Source organism: Sarcophilus harrisii, chromosome 3 (assembly GCF_902635505.1).
Source record: "Sarcophilus harrisii chromosome 3, mSarHar1.11, whole genome shotgun sequence".
Lineage (NCBI taxonomy): Eukaryota > Metazoa > Chordata > Mammalia > Dasyuromorphia > Dasyuridae > Sarcophilus > Sarcophilus harrisii.
This window is the reverse complement of record NC_045428.1, coordinates 575,854,202-575,872,171: the sequence shown is the minus strand read 5'-3', so window position 1 is coordinate 575,872,171 and position 17,970 is coordinate 575,854,202. Positions and strand designations below refer to the sequence as shown.

The window sequence follows — 17,970 nt, the reverse complement described above, 5'->3', positions numbered from 1 at the left end:
GACTTGTGTGTGTGTGTGTGTGTGTGTGTGTGTTGTGTGTATCTTGGAATAACTCCAATTATTTGTTATGTATGACATAGAAACCTGGTGAGCTTTCTGACCTTTACATCAATCCAGATAAAAGAGGCACAAAATTGTAGATGAGAATGTAATTGTAGTTCTTGATAAGCTTTGTGAGATTGAACAAATAATAGCAAGTGTGATCTCCAGGTGAGAGAAGTGTTTGTGTGTGTGTGTGTGTGTGTGTGTGTGTGTGTGTGTGTAGCTATATCTCAACACTATATTCTGTATTTCAAGTACAACTCTGATGAAACAATTTTGTTTCATATTATTCTATATCCAAGACATTGCTAATGTCCAAACTGCCTCCCTTTCTCCTCATGCCCTTCAATATGTGTCTCCCCCAAGATGATTAGAAGAAAAATTTATAGAAATCCTTTACAGGGAGAATATTATAATGTATTAAAATATAGTTTAGGATTAATGGAAACGGTTTATCAAGTGATTTAATAGGTTTAGTATATTGAACTGAATTGGAGCCCAGAAATCAATGGAGTATAGGAGAGACAAATCCTACTATTCAAACATACTTGAGTATCCAGTCTAATCAATAGCCAGAAAACTAAGCAGATTAACATAGCTTTCTAACATTGAAGTGGTCCAATCTGAAACTGGAACTTTATTCAGCTGATCAACTGGCCACTGGATAGTCTGATTCTCTTAGCAATAGCCATTACAGAATAAATATTCTGAATCTATACACTGATTCTTCTAATACAACTATATCTCTCACCTGGAGAGCACACTTGCTATTATTTGTTTAATCTCACAATGCTTATCAAGAACTACAACTATATTCTCATCTACAATTTTGTTCCCCTTCTACCTGAATAAATGTAAAGGTTAGAAAGCTCACCAAGTCTCTATATCATACCAAATAATTGGTGCTATTCCAAGAGAATTTACTATAAATTAATCAAACACACATCATTCAGTCTCCCATGCACACTTCCCAGGATTCTTGAGTCAAGCCTCAGACTTGCTTCCTGGGGCCATAGGTATGGAAAGTGCATTGTTAATACTTAACATTACCAACCGGAGAACCGCCGAGTAAAACTTTTGTAGACATACGTTAAAAGGAATTCTTGATTCTTTGAACAATTCAACTAACATTGATGAGTCAGGTCACCATATATAGCCCTCACCTGATCATTCAAGAAATTCTGGACCTCAGAGCATTACTCTGTCCAATTGAAATATTTGAGCATGTTAAGCAATATTATTAGTGAAGAGAAAGGCGTTCTCATGTATTTTCCTAGTGTAGAAGTGGTTTGAAGCCCTTTCAAACCCTACCTAGACCTGGCTCACCACTATTAGGAACTATGTTTACATGTTGTTAGTTTACAAAATGCAGTGATAACAATATAGCATAAGGATCAAGGGAAATAATTTATACAATTTATATGTAATTGTACACACTTACCAAAACCTTCCTTAAGAATACATTTGTAGCCATTGAGGTAGGAGAGACAAGTATAAAAATATGGTGGTAAGGGCATCTGGTTATTCCATATATCACATGTTCCCAGCTAAAACTTCACTGTTTCTTCAAGAAATTAACATAGTATCTTTTGTCCTAAAGATGGTAGACATTCTACCCCAAGATACAGTTTCTCTTCTCTGGAGTGACACATCCCTTTCTTTGGACAGGAAAGGTACCCTCCCTTTTGCCTCAAACACCATGGGATCAAAAGTTCATTTACAGGAGAATACACAACATTAATATTTTTTTTCAAAAATTTTAAATTTTCAGTTCTAAATTTCCTCCCTCCTCTACCATCTTCCCTGTGATGAACGTGTTAGCACCCTGGATACTTTAGAATCAGCTGGAGTCAGGATCAGCAAAAGTCCTTGATCTTTATTCTTTGTGGACATGAACGGAACAGTGATACGAAGTGAGAGGAATCGAGACACGAATCTGCCAGAAGTGACTCTGGCTTTCTCACTCCACCCTCTAAATCCTCCACCCAATCTCCTATACAACAGAGCAAGCCTGCACAGAGTAATGGGCAGGGCATATGCTAATAGAGTACTGTCCAATGATAATTAATTAGCCTTAAGTGCTCAGACTTCAGTGCATCAACTCAGTTTCAGCCCTCTACATCTCCCGTTTTCTTTTGTTTTAGAACACAGGTGGTCACACCATCCCTGACTTCTCAGGGAGGTGAGAGCCCCCAAGGGGAGGTGATCACGCTCCCCCCTGACTTCTCAGGAAAGGAGGTGAAAGCACCGAAAAGGAGGGGATCACGCCCTCTCTGACTTCTCAGGAAGAGAGATGAAAAGCACCAAAGGGAAGTGGGGGTTGCTAGCAGGTTTTTGGGCTGAAGGGTCTTATTAGAAACAGGTATGCACAAACCCATCAGCATGGGAGGTATTACACAAGCACATAGCAATAATGCACAGGCTATTAGTGATGATTCTCCCCTCAGTCAGTGCAGGTTCAATGTGGTGTAACAAACATGAATTGTACATGCAAGTAGTGATGTAACAAACAATATAAATCAACATGATGTTGTAAAAGATCACCAGAAGTCCTAGAAGGAGGGTATGTAAACAATAGTCACACATACACCTTCTTTAGCAGCCAAGAGATAGTCCAAAACCAATCTATTGTCCATTGCTTCATGTGTCAGGGAATCCAATGATCCCCCCAAGTTTTTGAAGTCCTATAGCAGTCTCTTTATGTGTTAGGGAATCCAATGATTCCAGCAGATTTTGAAGTCCTGCAATAGTCTTATCATTTCTCAGAGAATCCAATGATTCTTGAGGGCTTTCAAGTCCTACAATTGTCTTATCATGTCTCAAAGAATCCAATGATCCCCGCAAGTTTTTGAAGTCCTGCAATAGTTTTATGTCTCAGAGAATCCAATGATTCCTAAGGGTTTTCAAGTCCTACAACAGTCTTATCATGTCTTAGAGAATCCAATGATTCCTGAAGGTTTTGATGTCCAACAATTTTTGATGTCCATGATTCAAACACCATAACTGCCAGGCTCTTTCAGTGGTGGTCACAGTCAGCAATAGAACCACCTGATGTTTCTTGGGTCTTCTCCTTCGTTTCAAGGGTCTGCTCCGTCTCTCTCTGATGGATAAGGGAAATACGGCTCATTGGCACCCATCTGATCCCTTCTCCACCTGTAGAGATACAAGCAAACCCTCTCCCCCAAGCAGTTAATCTATCTGGTCCCTTCCATTCACCACTTTCTGGGTCTGTTCACATCACCTGGTGATTATCTAAAGATAGTGAAGCTGCTTGCACTGGATATTGCCCTTCCAGTGGGTTATAAAACCTGTCTGCTTTAATCTTTGGCCAGTGACTGGGTCAGTTGGCACCTCTAAGGACTGTACAATCTGCACCAGTATCTACCAATTCTTCTAATGGTAGGCCATTTATATAGTGAGCATAGGTCGGTCAGTTGTTACAGCTGCTGTCCAGTATATTCCTGGATTTTGTTTCTTGGAGTCAGAATCTGGGTGACTATTACCAGATTTCTTATTAGGAGTCTGTATCAGTAAACCTGAAGCTACTTCTTCTCCTGGGTGATAAGTCACACATTGTCTACCTGTATTAGTGACTGGGATATTATCTACACATTCCTCAGTTTCCCACATCAGTGTATGGATGGATACTGTTTTGTAAGTACTCTCAGGCAGTGAATGGTCAAGCCTACTATGCCTGGAGGCAAGGGATCCATAGGCTGAAGAGGAACAGATTTCACTTCTCCAGGGGGTATCTCAGTTGTCCCAGCTGCATACAATTCTATACTCCCCAATTGTAATCCCTTTCTCCCACCATATGGCTTCCTGGATAATGGATCACTCTCTGGGTGAAGCATCGGCTACCATCATGCCCCAAGTGTTTTTTTCCTGGGGCCCTGGAGCTGGGGCCCTCATCCTATTTTCCTGAATCAGTCTACATTCTGAGGCCCAATGGAAGCCTCTGTTGCATTTTGTACATGGGGTATTGGGTCTTCTCCCACCCTGTTTTCTCATTCTGTCTCTATACCAACATTGAGCTTTCAGATATCCTACTATGCCACATTGAAAGCATTGACAAGTATCCCTGGAAGTCCCTTCCCAAAAGGGACCTTGTCTTCCCATGTTGGGATCTTGGGAAGTCTGCATCATAGCCTGGCTATAAAAGGCATTTGTGCCCACTATGGCACAGCGTCTTATGATCTCATCTAAAGGAGCATCCTTGCGTAGTCCCAGTATAATTCTTCTACAAACCTCATTAGCATTTTCTTTAGCAAGCTGCCTTATCAAAATGTCTGTTACTGCATTTTCACCATTAGTTCATGTGATAGCTGTCTGCAAAAGTCCCACAAAATCAGCAAAGGGTTCATTTGGCCCTTGTGTTATTTTTGTGAAGGCTTCACGCTTTGGATTTTTATTGGGGAGAAAAGCCCATGCTTTGATAGCAGCAGCAGCAATTTGCTCATATGCCGCTATGGAGTAATTAATCTGTACTGAGATGTCTGCATAAGAACCTACACCTGTTAGTTGGTCATAGATAATTGAAGTATTAACTCCACTTTGGCTATTTTGTTAGGCTTGTATCCTACAGAGCTCATTATATTCAGAAAGCCACAACAAGTTTTGTCCAGGTTCTAAGCATACCCTTGTTATAGATTTCCAGTCCCTAGGGGTTAAGACTTCATAAGCCAAATTCTGTAATAACATCTTAATATAAGCTGATGTAGCCCTATAAAGAATGCAAGCCTTTTTCAGGTCTTTGAGGATTTCTTTATCAAAAGGAGTGTATCTTCTACTTCCTTGACCTGAAGAGTTAAACAGTTGAATCACAGAATATATTTCTAGTTTCAAATCAGCTAAATCCTGCCCTTCTTCTGTGACTTTAAGTACTGCTTTTTGCAATCTATTCACAGGAGGGGGTGGTTGCTGGTGAGGGAGGTGCTGGTGGCATTACTGCCCCTCCCACTACTCCTCCTCCCTCCATCCTGGAAGGTGTTGATGAGGGAAGGTCAATTATCTGCTTCATAGGCGGGGTTGAAGCTGCCTGGTGAGATGGAAAGTCACCGCACCCTTAGACTTCACTTAAATCTCCATGCTCTCTGGGGATATGGTCTATAAACTGTTCTTTGTCTTTGTTCTCTTTGTCCTCACACTTCCTCATCTGGCTGTTCTGAAAACTTTTTTTTTCTATAACTTGCAGGATTTTTTAAAGACCAATTCTATTATGTTGTGTGTGTGTGTGTGTGTGTGTGTATACATCTATATCTATATCTATCTATCTATCTATCTATATATATATATATATGGTTTCTTTGGAAATTGACTTGGAACCTTTATCATTATAATATTCATATAGTTTGATCTCCTATAAGTTTCCAATTGTCTAAACCTATCTTTTCTTCATTGAAGAACCAAGGGAATGTATGTTCTAATGTATCCAGGAATCTATCAATCTGCTCCCAAGTCATAAAATAAGCCCTGTCTCTTTATCAGTCTGAGTATGCTTCCTGTAGATTTCCTTGGTGGTGGGCGTGGGGCTGGAGGTGGGGGAGAATCTTTTCCTAATATCTGCCCCATTTCAGCTAGAAAAGGTTGCTAGTTTAGCCCTTAACAAAGTAAGTTCCCTGTTTGTCTATTAAAATACTCACTCTATTTCCTGGTCACCGGGGACTTCTTCAGTGAAAGTGGGGTCCTTGGTCCCACGTTCAAGTGCCAAATGTGATGACCATGTTAGCACCCTGGATACTTTAGAATCAGCTGGAGTCAGGATCAGCAAAAGTCCTTGATCTTTATTCTTTGTGGAAAAGTCCTTGATCTTTATTCTTTGTGGAAATGAACGGAATGGCGATACTAAGTGAGAGGAATCACAGCATGAATCCACCAGGAGTCTCTGGCTTTTCTCACTCCACCCTCTAAATCCTCCACCCAATCTCCTATACAACAGATCAAGCTTACACAGAGTAGTGGGCAAGGGCCATTCTTTCTCCAAGCATATGCTAATAGAGTATTGTCCAATTGGTAATCAGCCTTAAGTGCTCAGACCTCAGTGCATCAACTCAGTTTCAGCCTATTACACTTCCCCACCTGTTAAGAAGAAAGAAAATACTTCTACATGTGAAATCAAATAAAATGTATTTTAAACTTACTATGGAAGATCTTAACTTCCAATGGCTATTGGATACCTGGTCACAAAATGTAAATACAAAAGCCTTCTGGTAGTTTCTTTGTGACCACTTTGGCATTTTTTTAGCGGTAGGTCAAGTTAATTTCAATTATAAAAACCCCACATCATGTATCATATAATAAGAACTTATTAATTAACATACTTAGTCATTTGAATAAACCAATTTGCATAGTAACAAAAGAAAAAGATCCATCATGAACATTGCTGTCATTGTTTTAATAGCTAGTACATGTATAGAGTTTTAAATTTTGTAAAGTTCTTTACATAGATCTCTTTCTATTCATAATAACCCCATGGAGTAAGCAGCTATGTAGTTCAGTGGTTAGAACACTAGGACTGGAGTCAAGAAGACCTGAATCACAATCCAGCTGTGTGACCCTCTGCCTTACCTCAGTTTCCTGAATTATAATAGCACCTACCTCGCAAGATTGTTGTGAGAATCAAAAAAGATATTTGTAAAGTGTTTAGCACAATTACTAGCACATAGAAGGCGCTTGTTCCTATTCATACAGATGATAATATTACATGCATTTCACAGATAAGGAGGCTGGGAGCAGCCAGTAAGTGTCTGTTCTGGGTCATAATTGGAAATTAAATCCCCTTGACTCCAAATCTAATACTCTAATTAATGCATCATCTAGCTGCCTTTTTGTCCTGATCTAATTTCCCAATATCACATGATGAGTTCAAGTTTTTCGTAACTACTATTGTTACTATATCTTCTCTGTAAATTGTTGTAGTTCAATCTTGTCCAATTCTGTTGATTCCAGTTGGGGTTTCCCTTCTCCTTCCCTCTTCTTCCCCTCCTCTCCCTTTCCATCGCTTCCTTCCCTTCCCCTTCCCTACCCTTTCCCTCCTTTCCCTTTCTCCTCTCCTCTCCCTTTCTTGGGAAGGAAAGAGATTTAAATGCTATTTCTCTCATCAGGTCTTGGAGGAGGATTTGGATATGTCGTTGGAGGAATAAACTGGGACAAGACTAGTTTTGGCAGAGCCCTGGGTGGTCAGCTGCGAGTCATTTATGTCTTTACTTCTGTCACCTTGAGTATCACCACAGTGCTGACGCTCATCAGCATTCCAGAGAGGCCCCTGCAGCCCTTTAGCAAGAAGAAAACTGTGATGAAGAGCCCAAGCCTTCCTCTTCCTCCTTCTCCCCCCGTCTTATTTGAGGAGGGCACAACTGACAACGCTAGCTCCCAGAATGCCACTCACTTATATGCAAGTTTTACCAGCCCTATTTCTCCTCTCAGCCCTCTCACACCCAAATATGGCAGCTTCATCAGCCGGGACAATTCTCTGACTGGGATTAATGAGTTTGCATCCTCCTTTGGAACTTCCAATATTGACAGTGTACTCATAGACTGCTTTACTGCAGGACACGATAACTACTTGGCCCTCCCTGCTAGTTTACCCAGACAGACCATCAGTGTCAGCTTCCCAAGGGCCCCTGATGGCTTCTACTGTCAAGAAAATGGAATTCTGGAGAGAGGGGCAGTCTCAGTGACTCATGGGCCAGAAGGAGACACGTTAAGGGTAGGTTCTTTGGATGCTCCAAAGCCTCGATCGTCTGGGATTCTGAAAAGGCCTCAGACATTGGCCATCCCAGATGCTGTAATAGGAAGTTGTCCAGAAAGTAGCAGGAGAAGGAATGTGACCTTCAGTCAACAGGTAAGAGCAAATAAAGGGAGGGAAGAGGAAGATCTGACAGCATTTGCTAGTGAAGATGATATACTTAAAGCAGTTATTTAGGAATCATGAAGATGAAACATGATGGAACTTGAAAAGGGGAAAATTGGGCTCTGAGATCAGGAAAAATTAGTGTTGTCCAAAAGCAGAAGGGATGGCCTTAAGAAAAAATGGGTTCCCCTTACTAGACACTTCAAACAGAGGCTGCAGAGTCATTTGTCAGGCATGTTATTATGGGAATTAATTTTTTAGGGTTAGGTGGGACTAGATAGTTGCCGAGTTCCCTTTTACAATTCTCTGATGCTATGGGTAGTGAGGCTCCTCCTCCCTGTCAGTGCTTAAGAGAGGAAAGTTTGGTTTGTTAACTATTTGTTGGTATATTGAAGAGGGCAGAAGAAAAATGAGATTAAAGCGAAGGGGGCATGAAATTTGTGGGATGTAAGAATCAGTGGCCTCCAGCAGCTAAAAAGAATGATACTTAAAGCACCTAATTTTTTTTTTCAAAGAAAAATCAATTTTCTCTCCCTCCCATCCTCTATCATTGGGAAAATTAAACCAAACCTTTATGATAAATATATATAGTCAAGCCAAACAAATCCTTGAATTGGCCATGTCCCCAGAGTCGTGTGTGTGTGTGTGTGTGTGTATATACACACACATATATACATATATATTATATAGTATGTATATGTGTACATACACACATATATAGTATGTATATAGGTACATATATACATATAATATAGTATGTATATGTGTACACACACACACACACACATATATATATACAGGGAGAGAGAGAGATTTCACTCTGAACTTTGAAAGTATCACTTCTGTCAGGAGGTGGGTAGGATGCTTAATTGTTATAGCACCTAGTTAGCAAGGATAATGAATTAAAATAGGAAACTAGAATCACTAATTCCTGATCATGGCTCATCTGAAATTGTTTTAATATTTTCGTGTCAATCCGGGGCCAGTCAATTTCACTCTGCTTATCCCAGCCACCAAAATGGCTAGTGATGGCTTTGGGAGAGGGAATTTTTGTTCAAAAGGGTTGGACAAGATGATCTCCAAGTTCTTTTCGAATTCTGAGATCCTCTTTTGAGTTTGTGAAGTGGTAACTGCCTTATTGTAAGTCAATATTATGTAATTCCATGTAACTAAGCAGAGTTTTGTAAATGGGAAAATCCTAAACTTCTCTAACAGGCTCAACAGGTGTGTCATCTCTCTTATCAGGCTGATTGGAGGACCAAAATGAATACAATTCAACAAATATTGATTATAAGCAAGTTATTCTTATGTTCTGGGGAAACAGGTGAGAATGAAACAGTCTCTGTCTTCAGAACTTGAGCATTCTACTAGAGAATGCAATCCATGAAGGGGTAAATAAAAAAGGCATAGAAAGTAACTTTATAAGGGAGAGAGGGCTGATGACAGAGAGCTTTGAGGGAAGCTTAGGATACTCCTGGAAAGTAGGGGAAGAAAGGGCTAGCCTAAGAAAGGCCCCTGACATGGAGACACAGAGGCAGGAGATGTCATTCCACGGATAGGGACCGATAGCAGTTGAAGAGTTTGTGAAGGTAAGGAAGATGGAACTAGGATGGGATTCAGTGTCAAGAGGAAAAATGAATATTTTCTCTCTGGGGTTATAGGGAACCACTGACGTGTTTTTGAGGGTTGAGGTTGGTGACCTGGTCAGCTATGTATCTTAGTAATATTAATCTGGCAGCTGTGTAGAAGATAAGATTGGTGAGGGAAGAGAATAGATTCTGGGAACTGAATTAGTAGCTTATGATAAGAGATAGAGTGAGATAAAATTTAAGCATTTTACAAATTCTGAAGTCCTATGGAAATGTTTATTATTATTGCTAATCCAGGTGAGAGGTGACAAGGGTCTAAAATTGGATAGAGACATTGTGAATGGAGGAAGGCTCTGGATGGGAGAGATGTGGAGGGGGGGCAATGCAATGACTTTTGATTGGGATGTGGAAGGAGAGGGAAGAGTTGAGGATCAGTACAGAGTTAGGAAGTGGCAGGAAGGATGATGGTATCCTGAATAGAAATGGGGAGCTTTGGTTAAATTTGAAAGAAATACGGTCCTTTAAAATATAGTGGGTTTGAGATGCACATCCAATGGAGGTGTTTAGCAGGCAGTTGTTGATAAGGGACTATGTCTGAAGAGAGAAGCAGGGCTGTATTTGGGAGTCATCTTAAGGGAGATAATCATGAAACCTATGGGATGTGATTAAGACACTGCAGGAGAGTTAGAGACAAAATGATCTGGGGTAAAGTGATCATCCTTTAAAATGTCAGCATAAATAATAAATAAATAAATAAATAAATAAATAAATAAACCATGTAGGAGGTTCTTTGAGCCTTTAAAAAAGTTAGAGTTTCAGAGCAGTGAGTTGGGGTAGTGGATAGAGCACTGAAGTCAGGAAGACCTGACTTCAAATCTGACCTCAGACACTTAACACTTCCTGCCTGTGTGACCCTGAGCAAGTCATTTAACCCCAATTGCCTCAGAAAAAAGTTAGAGATTTCCAAAAGAAAGAAGAATATTCCAAACATGGGAGACTTTTAAAAATTTTTTGTTATTAAAGCTTTTTACAAAACCTATACATGGGTAATTTTTCAAAACTGACCCTTGCAAAACCTTCTGTTCCAAATTAACTCCTCCTTCTCCACACTCCCTCCCCTAGGTGGCCGGTAGTCCAATATATGTTAAATTTGTTAAAATATATGGATTCAAACCAATTCCAATTGTCCAGTGATGAAGAGAGCCATCTATACTCAGAGACAGAACTGTGGGAACTGAATGTGGTTCACACAACATAGCATTTTCATGTTTTCTGTTGATGTTTGCTTGCATTTATAAAAAATATAAAAAAACTGGGAAAGAAAACAAAATGCATTTATATAAAATATAAAAAAACCGGGAAAGAAAACAATATGCAAGAATTGTTCTGAAGATTAAATGAAATTTTAAAATGATTAGTGATGTGCCTAGTGCTTATTAAGTGCCATATAAATGTCACCTATGAACAACACAATAATAAAAATAATAATTATTATTACAACAATAATAATTATTATTGTCGGGACAGCTAGATGGTACAGTGGATAGAGCAGCAGTCTTGGAATCAGGAGGACCTGAATTCACATGTGACCTCAGACTCTTAATATTACTAGCTGCTACTTGAGTAAGTCACAATCCCAATCGCCTCAAAACAACAACAACAACAAACCCCTCAATAATTATTATTGTCCTCATCATCTCACAGTCAATAAAATTCGGATTTGGAAGGTACCTCAGTAGACCTCCTTACCTGTAAAAGATGTCCTTCTGCTACTTTTCCAACAAGAAGAGGTCATCCAACTTCTGTGTGAAGTCTCCAGTGAGGGAAACTCACTGACTCCACTGTTAGGTAGCTCCAATTGGTAGACAGCTTCTTCCCTTATAACAAAAGCCTGAATTGTTCTCTTTGCATTTATTTCTCTCTCCTCCCCCTCCCCTATTAGAGCACCTAATTTAATCTTCAGAATTTAAAATCTTTCCTGTGACAACATTAAAAAATTTTAAAGACAGCTAAGTGATACGGGGGATACCATGCTGGACCTGGAACCAGAAAGACCCTGGGCAAGTTGCTTACCCCTGTTTGCCTCAATTTCCTTATTTGTAAAATTAGCTAGAGAAGGAATAGCTGTGTGACTGGGCAAATCAATCCATCCTGTCTGCCTCCATTTTCTCCTGTGTAAAATGAGCTGGAGAAGGAAATGGCAAATCACTTCAGTGTCTCTGCCAAGAAAACCCCAAATGGGATCATGAAGAGTTGGACATGATTGAAATGACTGGATGACAACAACATGGTGATTCTCCCCTCGAGGCTTAACATCCCCAATTCCTTCAACTGATTTTCATACAGCATAGAATCCAGTCTCTTCACCATGATGATGACTTAAAATGTCTCTCTTCCTCCCTGATTTTCGGTAATACTCAAGGTCACTTAACCTCAAGACCTGAGTCCAAATTTTAACTCTCCTGTTTATAGGTGGTATGACCTTGAATAATTCACTTTGTTTCCTCTTCTGTAAAATGATGGGGTAATACTAGCTGGACAATAGAGTCCCTTCCAATTCTAAATCCTTCCATACTAAGTCTTTATAGTTTTCCAATTACCCAAAGAGTACTGGGCTGATGGCTAGAGCCATCACCTGGCTTCCATTTTCTCATCTTCAATCTATTTGCTCCAAATCTTGGAAACCGTAAGCAATAAGTTCACAGTATCCTGTATCCTTCCACACGTGTGGCAAGGAAGCTTTAACCAGCTCTCTTTCTGACTTGAGCTGGTTCATTCTTCCTTGACTCGCTCCACTCTTGTCATCCCATGGCTCAGAACTTCCACACTCAAGTGTTCCACCAGCCTTTTGCCTCCAGGAGGCAAAACTGGAAACAGGGACTCCAAGGCACTCTGCCCAGCATTGAGATTCTAGCCTCATTCTCTATTTTTTCCTGATTTACTTCAGATGAGTCAATCCTTTTGCTATGATGATGATTGACAGTGGTCACTAGCTTGATTTTTGTGATTTTATCCTTTACAGGTGGCTAATATTTTACTCAATGGTGTAAAATATGAGAGTGAATTGAATGGCTCTGGGGAGGTCTCCGAGCAATCCCTTTCCATGCGGCGTCTCTGTTCTACCATCTGCCATATGCCGAAAGCTCTTAGAAATCTCTGTATCAACCATTTCCTGGGTAAGTGCTAATGATATCGTGGCTAAGGAAAAAAGGGAAAGTCCTAACAACAAAAATGATGTTTAAGGAGGCTCCCCCATGGAAAGTCCTACCATTAAAATTATTCTTTTGAGCTCGTGGAATTTGGATCTGGAAGAAACTTCAGAAGTTCATAGATTTTGAGCTAGGAAGACTTCAGAGCCCATCTGATTCAATCTCATTTGACAGATGAAGAATGTACCTTGTGCAGAGGTACACATGTAACAAATGGCAGAGTTGGGATTTGAATCCAGATCTTCTGGTTTTGAATACAGCATTCCTAAGGCTCAGTCTCTAGAAGATCCCCTTTAATTAATTTTTGACACCTAGCTGACATAGTGTGGATAGAGTACTGGACTTGGAATCAGGAAGACCTGAATTCTAATTCTGCCTCAGTCACTAACTAGTTATGTGCCCATTTAACCTCTGCTTGCCTTAGTTTCCTTTTATATAAAATGAGAATAATAATCCCATCTACCTCTGGTCTTGTTTCAAAGGGTAAATTATATGTGTAATAAAGAATATAGTTAAAGCATTTTATAAATCTTAAATCCTGATATAAAAACTATTATTATTATTATTATTGTTAATTTGTCATAGTAGTTAGTTAAAACTGTGGTATAAGGTCATCGTTGCTTGGCAAGATAATGAAAAAATTAAGAAGAGAGGGAGTATGAAACCAATACAACTCTCTCTCCAAGTTCTCCTGCCCCTTCTAAGTCTCTAGCTGTTCTCAAGTTGATTAGTAGAACATGTAGGAAGCAATGATAATTGTTTATTTTTCACTTTTGCTTTGGGCCAAAACAATATTAAACAATTATAGATGGGTGAGAGAGCTATGGCTTTAATTCGTGACATGGTTCAGTTAATGAAGGTAGGTACCCAAGACATTCAAGATAAAAAGTTACACAAATGGATGTTTTGGTGACTTACAGATTAAATTAATTAAATACCACAGGTCTAATTATCCCTCTGATGCTTGCTTCCTATATGACTTTAGGCAAGTCACTTAATAAGAGCAGCATTTATCTAGCCTTTTAAGGATTGAAAAGAGCTTTACAGGTGTTATTTAATTTGTTCTTTACAACAATTCTATGAGGCAGGAGTTATTTAATCCCTAATTTTTTTCATAATTGAGGAAATTGAGGCAGACACAAGTGGAGTGACTTGCCCAGACTCACACAGCTAGTAAATGTCTGAGGCTGGATTTGAATTCTGTCTTCTTGACTCCTGGTTCTTTTCCACTGAGGTATTATCAGTTGCCTAGCATTTGAAAATTTTTAATTTTTAAGAATCTCAGAGTTGGAAGGGATATCAAAAGTCCTTTCATTCAAGCCATGCAACCTCCTTGTATCATCCCAGACAAATCATATGACCTTTACTCAAAACTTCCAGGGAATTGGACCCTAAGACTTTATATTCAGGAAGTCCATTCCCCTTTCTGATAGCTCTCTTACTAGTTTGAAGTAAGTTTGTCTTTTCCTCCTGCCATCAAACCTAAACAATTGTTCCTTTTTGTGTCTACTCATTGTTTCTTCTGGAGTCAAGCAGAATAAACCTGAGTCCTCCTTCCATTTGCCTGGGAAAGGAAGGGCTTAAGCATTTATATAGCACTGGACTATGTGCTATGTGCTGGACATTGGACGAAGTGCTTTTTACAAATATTATCTCATTTGACTATTCTTCATCTGCTTAAAGACAACTATCATGTCCCTATCATGTCCCTTCAGCAGTTCCCCCTACCATGGGCAAGTCATACTGAACCTCAGATTGATCTCTTCCAATTCTGAGGCTATGTTCATTTTTCCAGTGGGAGAATATGTTCTCATCTTCAGCCTAAATATTCACAATTGAAACAAATAAAAATAAACAAATAAATATGCAAATAAAAAATAAATACCCAAACATGTATACATGTATACACAAATAAATGTGTGTGTGTGTGTAGATATATGTATAGTTGCAGCAAATAGTCAATCAAATTGTATATATGTTTAGAAGTACATGTATACGTATATTCTTATAGAAAATTATCTCCTTCAGGTTCTCATGGTGGGTTACTATTACTGAATAAACCTATCACAAGCAGAAATTTTACAGGTGAAAACCTAGGTTTATAGGCTTAAGTACAGGTTCAGGGGGTAGAAAAATAACCCTTAATCAAGATCATTCTAACAAGGTTTTTTATAGACAAAAATTACATCAGAGGGAGAAATAAGTTTTGATATACAGCAATTTAATACTTAAACCACAATTTAATTCTTGGACCATAAATTTGAACAAACTTAAACAATCATCATCTCGTATATATCTGAAGGAAACAAATCTGATTAAAGACACTCTATAGGGAAACTAAATCAGGTTACAGATTAAATTACATTTAGAGTTCACAACTGGCTTATTGAAAGAAGATTTACATGTCACAAAGATAGCCAAAGATGGAGCCAGGAGAATCCTTCCACAAATAGGTACATAAATCACTTTAGGAAGCTGCTATTTCTTTTTGTTTTCTTATCTAGAAATATCAAAGTTTTCCTTTAATATGATTATCCTGTGAGTCAGATTTTTAGCCAGGTGAGGTTAATATTAACAGGAGAAGGGATTCAGTTAGCCAGAGATTCCAAGAGGAATGATATAATAAAACCGAATAAAAGGAAATGGAAAATTTCTCATAACAATATCTTATGTGCAGTGATTACATATTTGTTGAATCCCTCTTCTATGGGACAGTTTTTCAAGTATTTGAAATAGTGGTTTCTCCCTATTTCCTTTTTCTTATTTTGGATAAATATATTTTATTTCCTGTACAGATCCTCATAGACTTTCACCATTTGCATGTTTTCAAATGAAGATATTAGATAAAGAAGTGCTATACAATTAATGATACACAGATAGGCAAAGAAGCCCTTCTCTGTGTGCGGTTGAGGGGAAGGGAATAAGCATTTATATTGGGCCTATTATGTGCCATGCATTGTGCTAAGAACTTTACAAATATTATCGTATTTGATCCTCACAACAATCCTAGGAGGTAGGTATTGTTATTATTCCCATTTTACAGTTGAGGAAACTGAGGCAAACAGAAGTACCTGAAGCCAGATTTAGACTTAGTCTTCCTGATTCCAGACCCTGCTCAATTAATGGCTCTACCTAGCCATAGGGTGTGAATAGGGTTCCTTTATTAGATGTTTTTTCTACTTGTGTCTTTTCATATAGGATGGCTCTCATTTGAGGGTATGCTGCTTTTCTACACGGACTTTATGGGTGAGGTGGTCTTCCAAGGAAACCCCAAAGCCCCTCACACTTCAGAAGACTATCAGAAATATAATGCTGGAGTCACCATGGGATGCTGGGGGATGTGTATCTATGCATTCAGCGCTGCATTGTATTCAGGTATCCACTTCAACCTAGGGACCCAACCAGGGCTTGTTGTTACCTGCTACGGGACAGGTCCTGTGGTGGGTGCTGGGAGATCCTGCTCTCAAGAATTCCTCGTGGATAGAAAAACATGCAGAAAAGTCAATATATAAAGTGATTTGGGGAGGTGGGTGAAACCCTAATAACTGGGAATGGGAGAGGGGTTCAGGAGAGATCTCTTATGAGAGGAAGTTTTAAGCTTGAGCCTGGACAGGAGCTAGTGAGACCTGAAAGGTAGAGTTGAAGAAAGAGAATTCTCTAGGTACGGAAGCCATGTGCAAAGGCACAGTGATGGTAGATTGAAAGTTGACCAAAGGGTATAGGGAGTAGCAAGTGTGCCAGATTGATGGGAATGCTATGTTGGAGGACAAGGAGTCAGTCTAAAAACATGGGTTAGAACCTTATTCCAAAAGCCTTGAAATGCCAAACAGAGGCAAAATAGGCTGATAGGTAGAAAGATAGTTCTACATATATCTATTCAAGAGGAAATAATGATAATTAACATTTACAGAGAACTTTAAGTGCTTTCCAAATACGATCTCATTTGATCCTCACAACCCTGGGAATTAGATGTTATTGTTTTTATCCCTTTACAAATGAGACTAGTCCAAGATGATACAGCTAACAAGGGTCTGGGACTGGATTTGAATTCAAGTCTTTCTCCCTCTAGGACTGGTGTTCCTTCCTTTTCATCCCTCTTTGCTTCCCTCCCCCCTTTGCTTTTCTTTCCCCCTCTTTCCCTCCCTTCCTTTTCTCTCATCCCTCTTTTCTTCCCCCCCTTTCTTTTCTTTCCGTTCTTCCCCCCTCTAACCCTTCCTTTTCTCTCATCCCTCTTTTCTTCCCCCCTTTCCTTTCCTTCCCTTCTTCCCCTATCTCTCCCTCCCTTCCTTTTCTCTCATCCCTCTTTTCTTCCCTCCTTATTTTCCTTTCCTTCTTTTCTTCCTTCCCTCCCTTCCATTCAAAGCCTCCTAAGACTCCAGATATCTTTGAAATTTTGTATAAAATTTAGCGGGGCACTGAGATACTTTAACAATAGGTCTATTTGTGCCTTTTATGAAATGTTCCAAACCATTTGGAAAAGACACGGGTTCTTCTGAAAATTCCCTTGTTAGGAAACAAAATCACACCGCAATAGCATAGAGAGAGAAGTTTGCAAAGGCGCAAAGGAGTGAAACAGCAGGCCAGTGTAAGTGATAGAGTCAGAAGGTAGGAAGGTAAGTGGGAGCCAGGCTGAGAAGTTTGTAGGATGTTTGGTGATCTCTGTGGTGGCTCACTATCTTTCTCTGTTTTATAGCAATGCTAGAAAAGCTAGAAGAATACTTCAGCATTCGCACCCTGTATTTCATTGCCTATCTTGCCTTTGGATTGGGGACAGGTCTTGCCACGCTCTCCAGGAATATCTATGTGGTTTTATCACTATGCATAACATATGGGATATTATTTTCTACCCTCTGCACCCTCCCCTATTCTCTGTTGTGTGATTACTACCAGAGTAAAAAGGTAGGTGGTGCCCTACCCCACGTCATGCTCATGAAAAACAATCTTAAAATGGAACCTTGTTTTATTTAGGCCAGTTTCAGTTTCTGCCTCCTTCTAGGATCCATCAATACACCGAGTCCTAGAGGTGGACTGGGCTCTGAGAGGTTAACCAGTTTGACCTTAGTTGTACAGCAAGCGCCCGAAGCAGAATCTGAACCTAAGTCTTCCTTCCTGGCTCTAAGTAGAGCACTTTACCCACTAAACCAAATGGAATAACATACAAAATGTGCTTTGTGTATCTTAAAGTGCTATCTAAACAGTAGCTGTTATTATACTAGAAGAGATGACACTAAATCAGTTTTGCCTTTCCCTTTCTCTCTAGCCATTGTTTCCAGGTCTC

General features: G+C 39.5%; 1 protein-coding gene across 4 annotated transcripts in view; it reads left to right on the top strand.

The window, feature by feature from the left end:
- SLC45A1 (solute carrier family 45 member 1) overlaps positions 1–17,970 on the top strand; it is a 38,826-nt gene that overhangs the window by 16,593 nt on the left and 4,263 nt on the right. For 3 of the 4 annotated variants that reach the window (XR_004233391.1, XM_003765513.3, XM_031962932.1), the window contains exons 5-8: positions 7,146–7,885; positions 12,506–12,659; positions 15,891–16,067; positions 17,386–17,591. Coding sequence is in view for 3 of the 4 variants with exons in the window: in XM_003765513.3 (XP_003765561.1) it covers positions 7,146–7,885; positions 12,506–12,659; positions 15,891–16,067; positions 17,386–17,591 (1,277 nt within the window). In the remaining variant the exon portion in view is untranslated. The remainder of the gene's footprint in view (positions 1–7,145; positions 7,886–12,505; positions 12,660–15,890; positions 16,068–17,385; positions 17,592–17,970) is intronic. The other variant, XM_031962933.1, reaches the window with a different exon arrangement.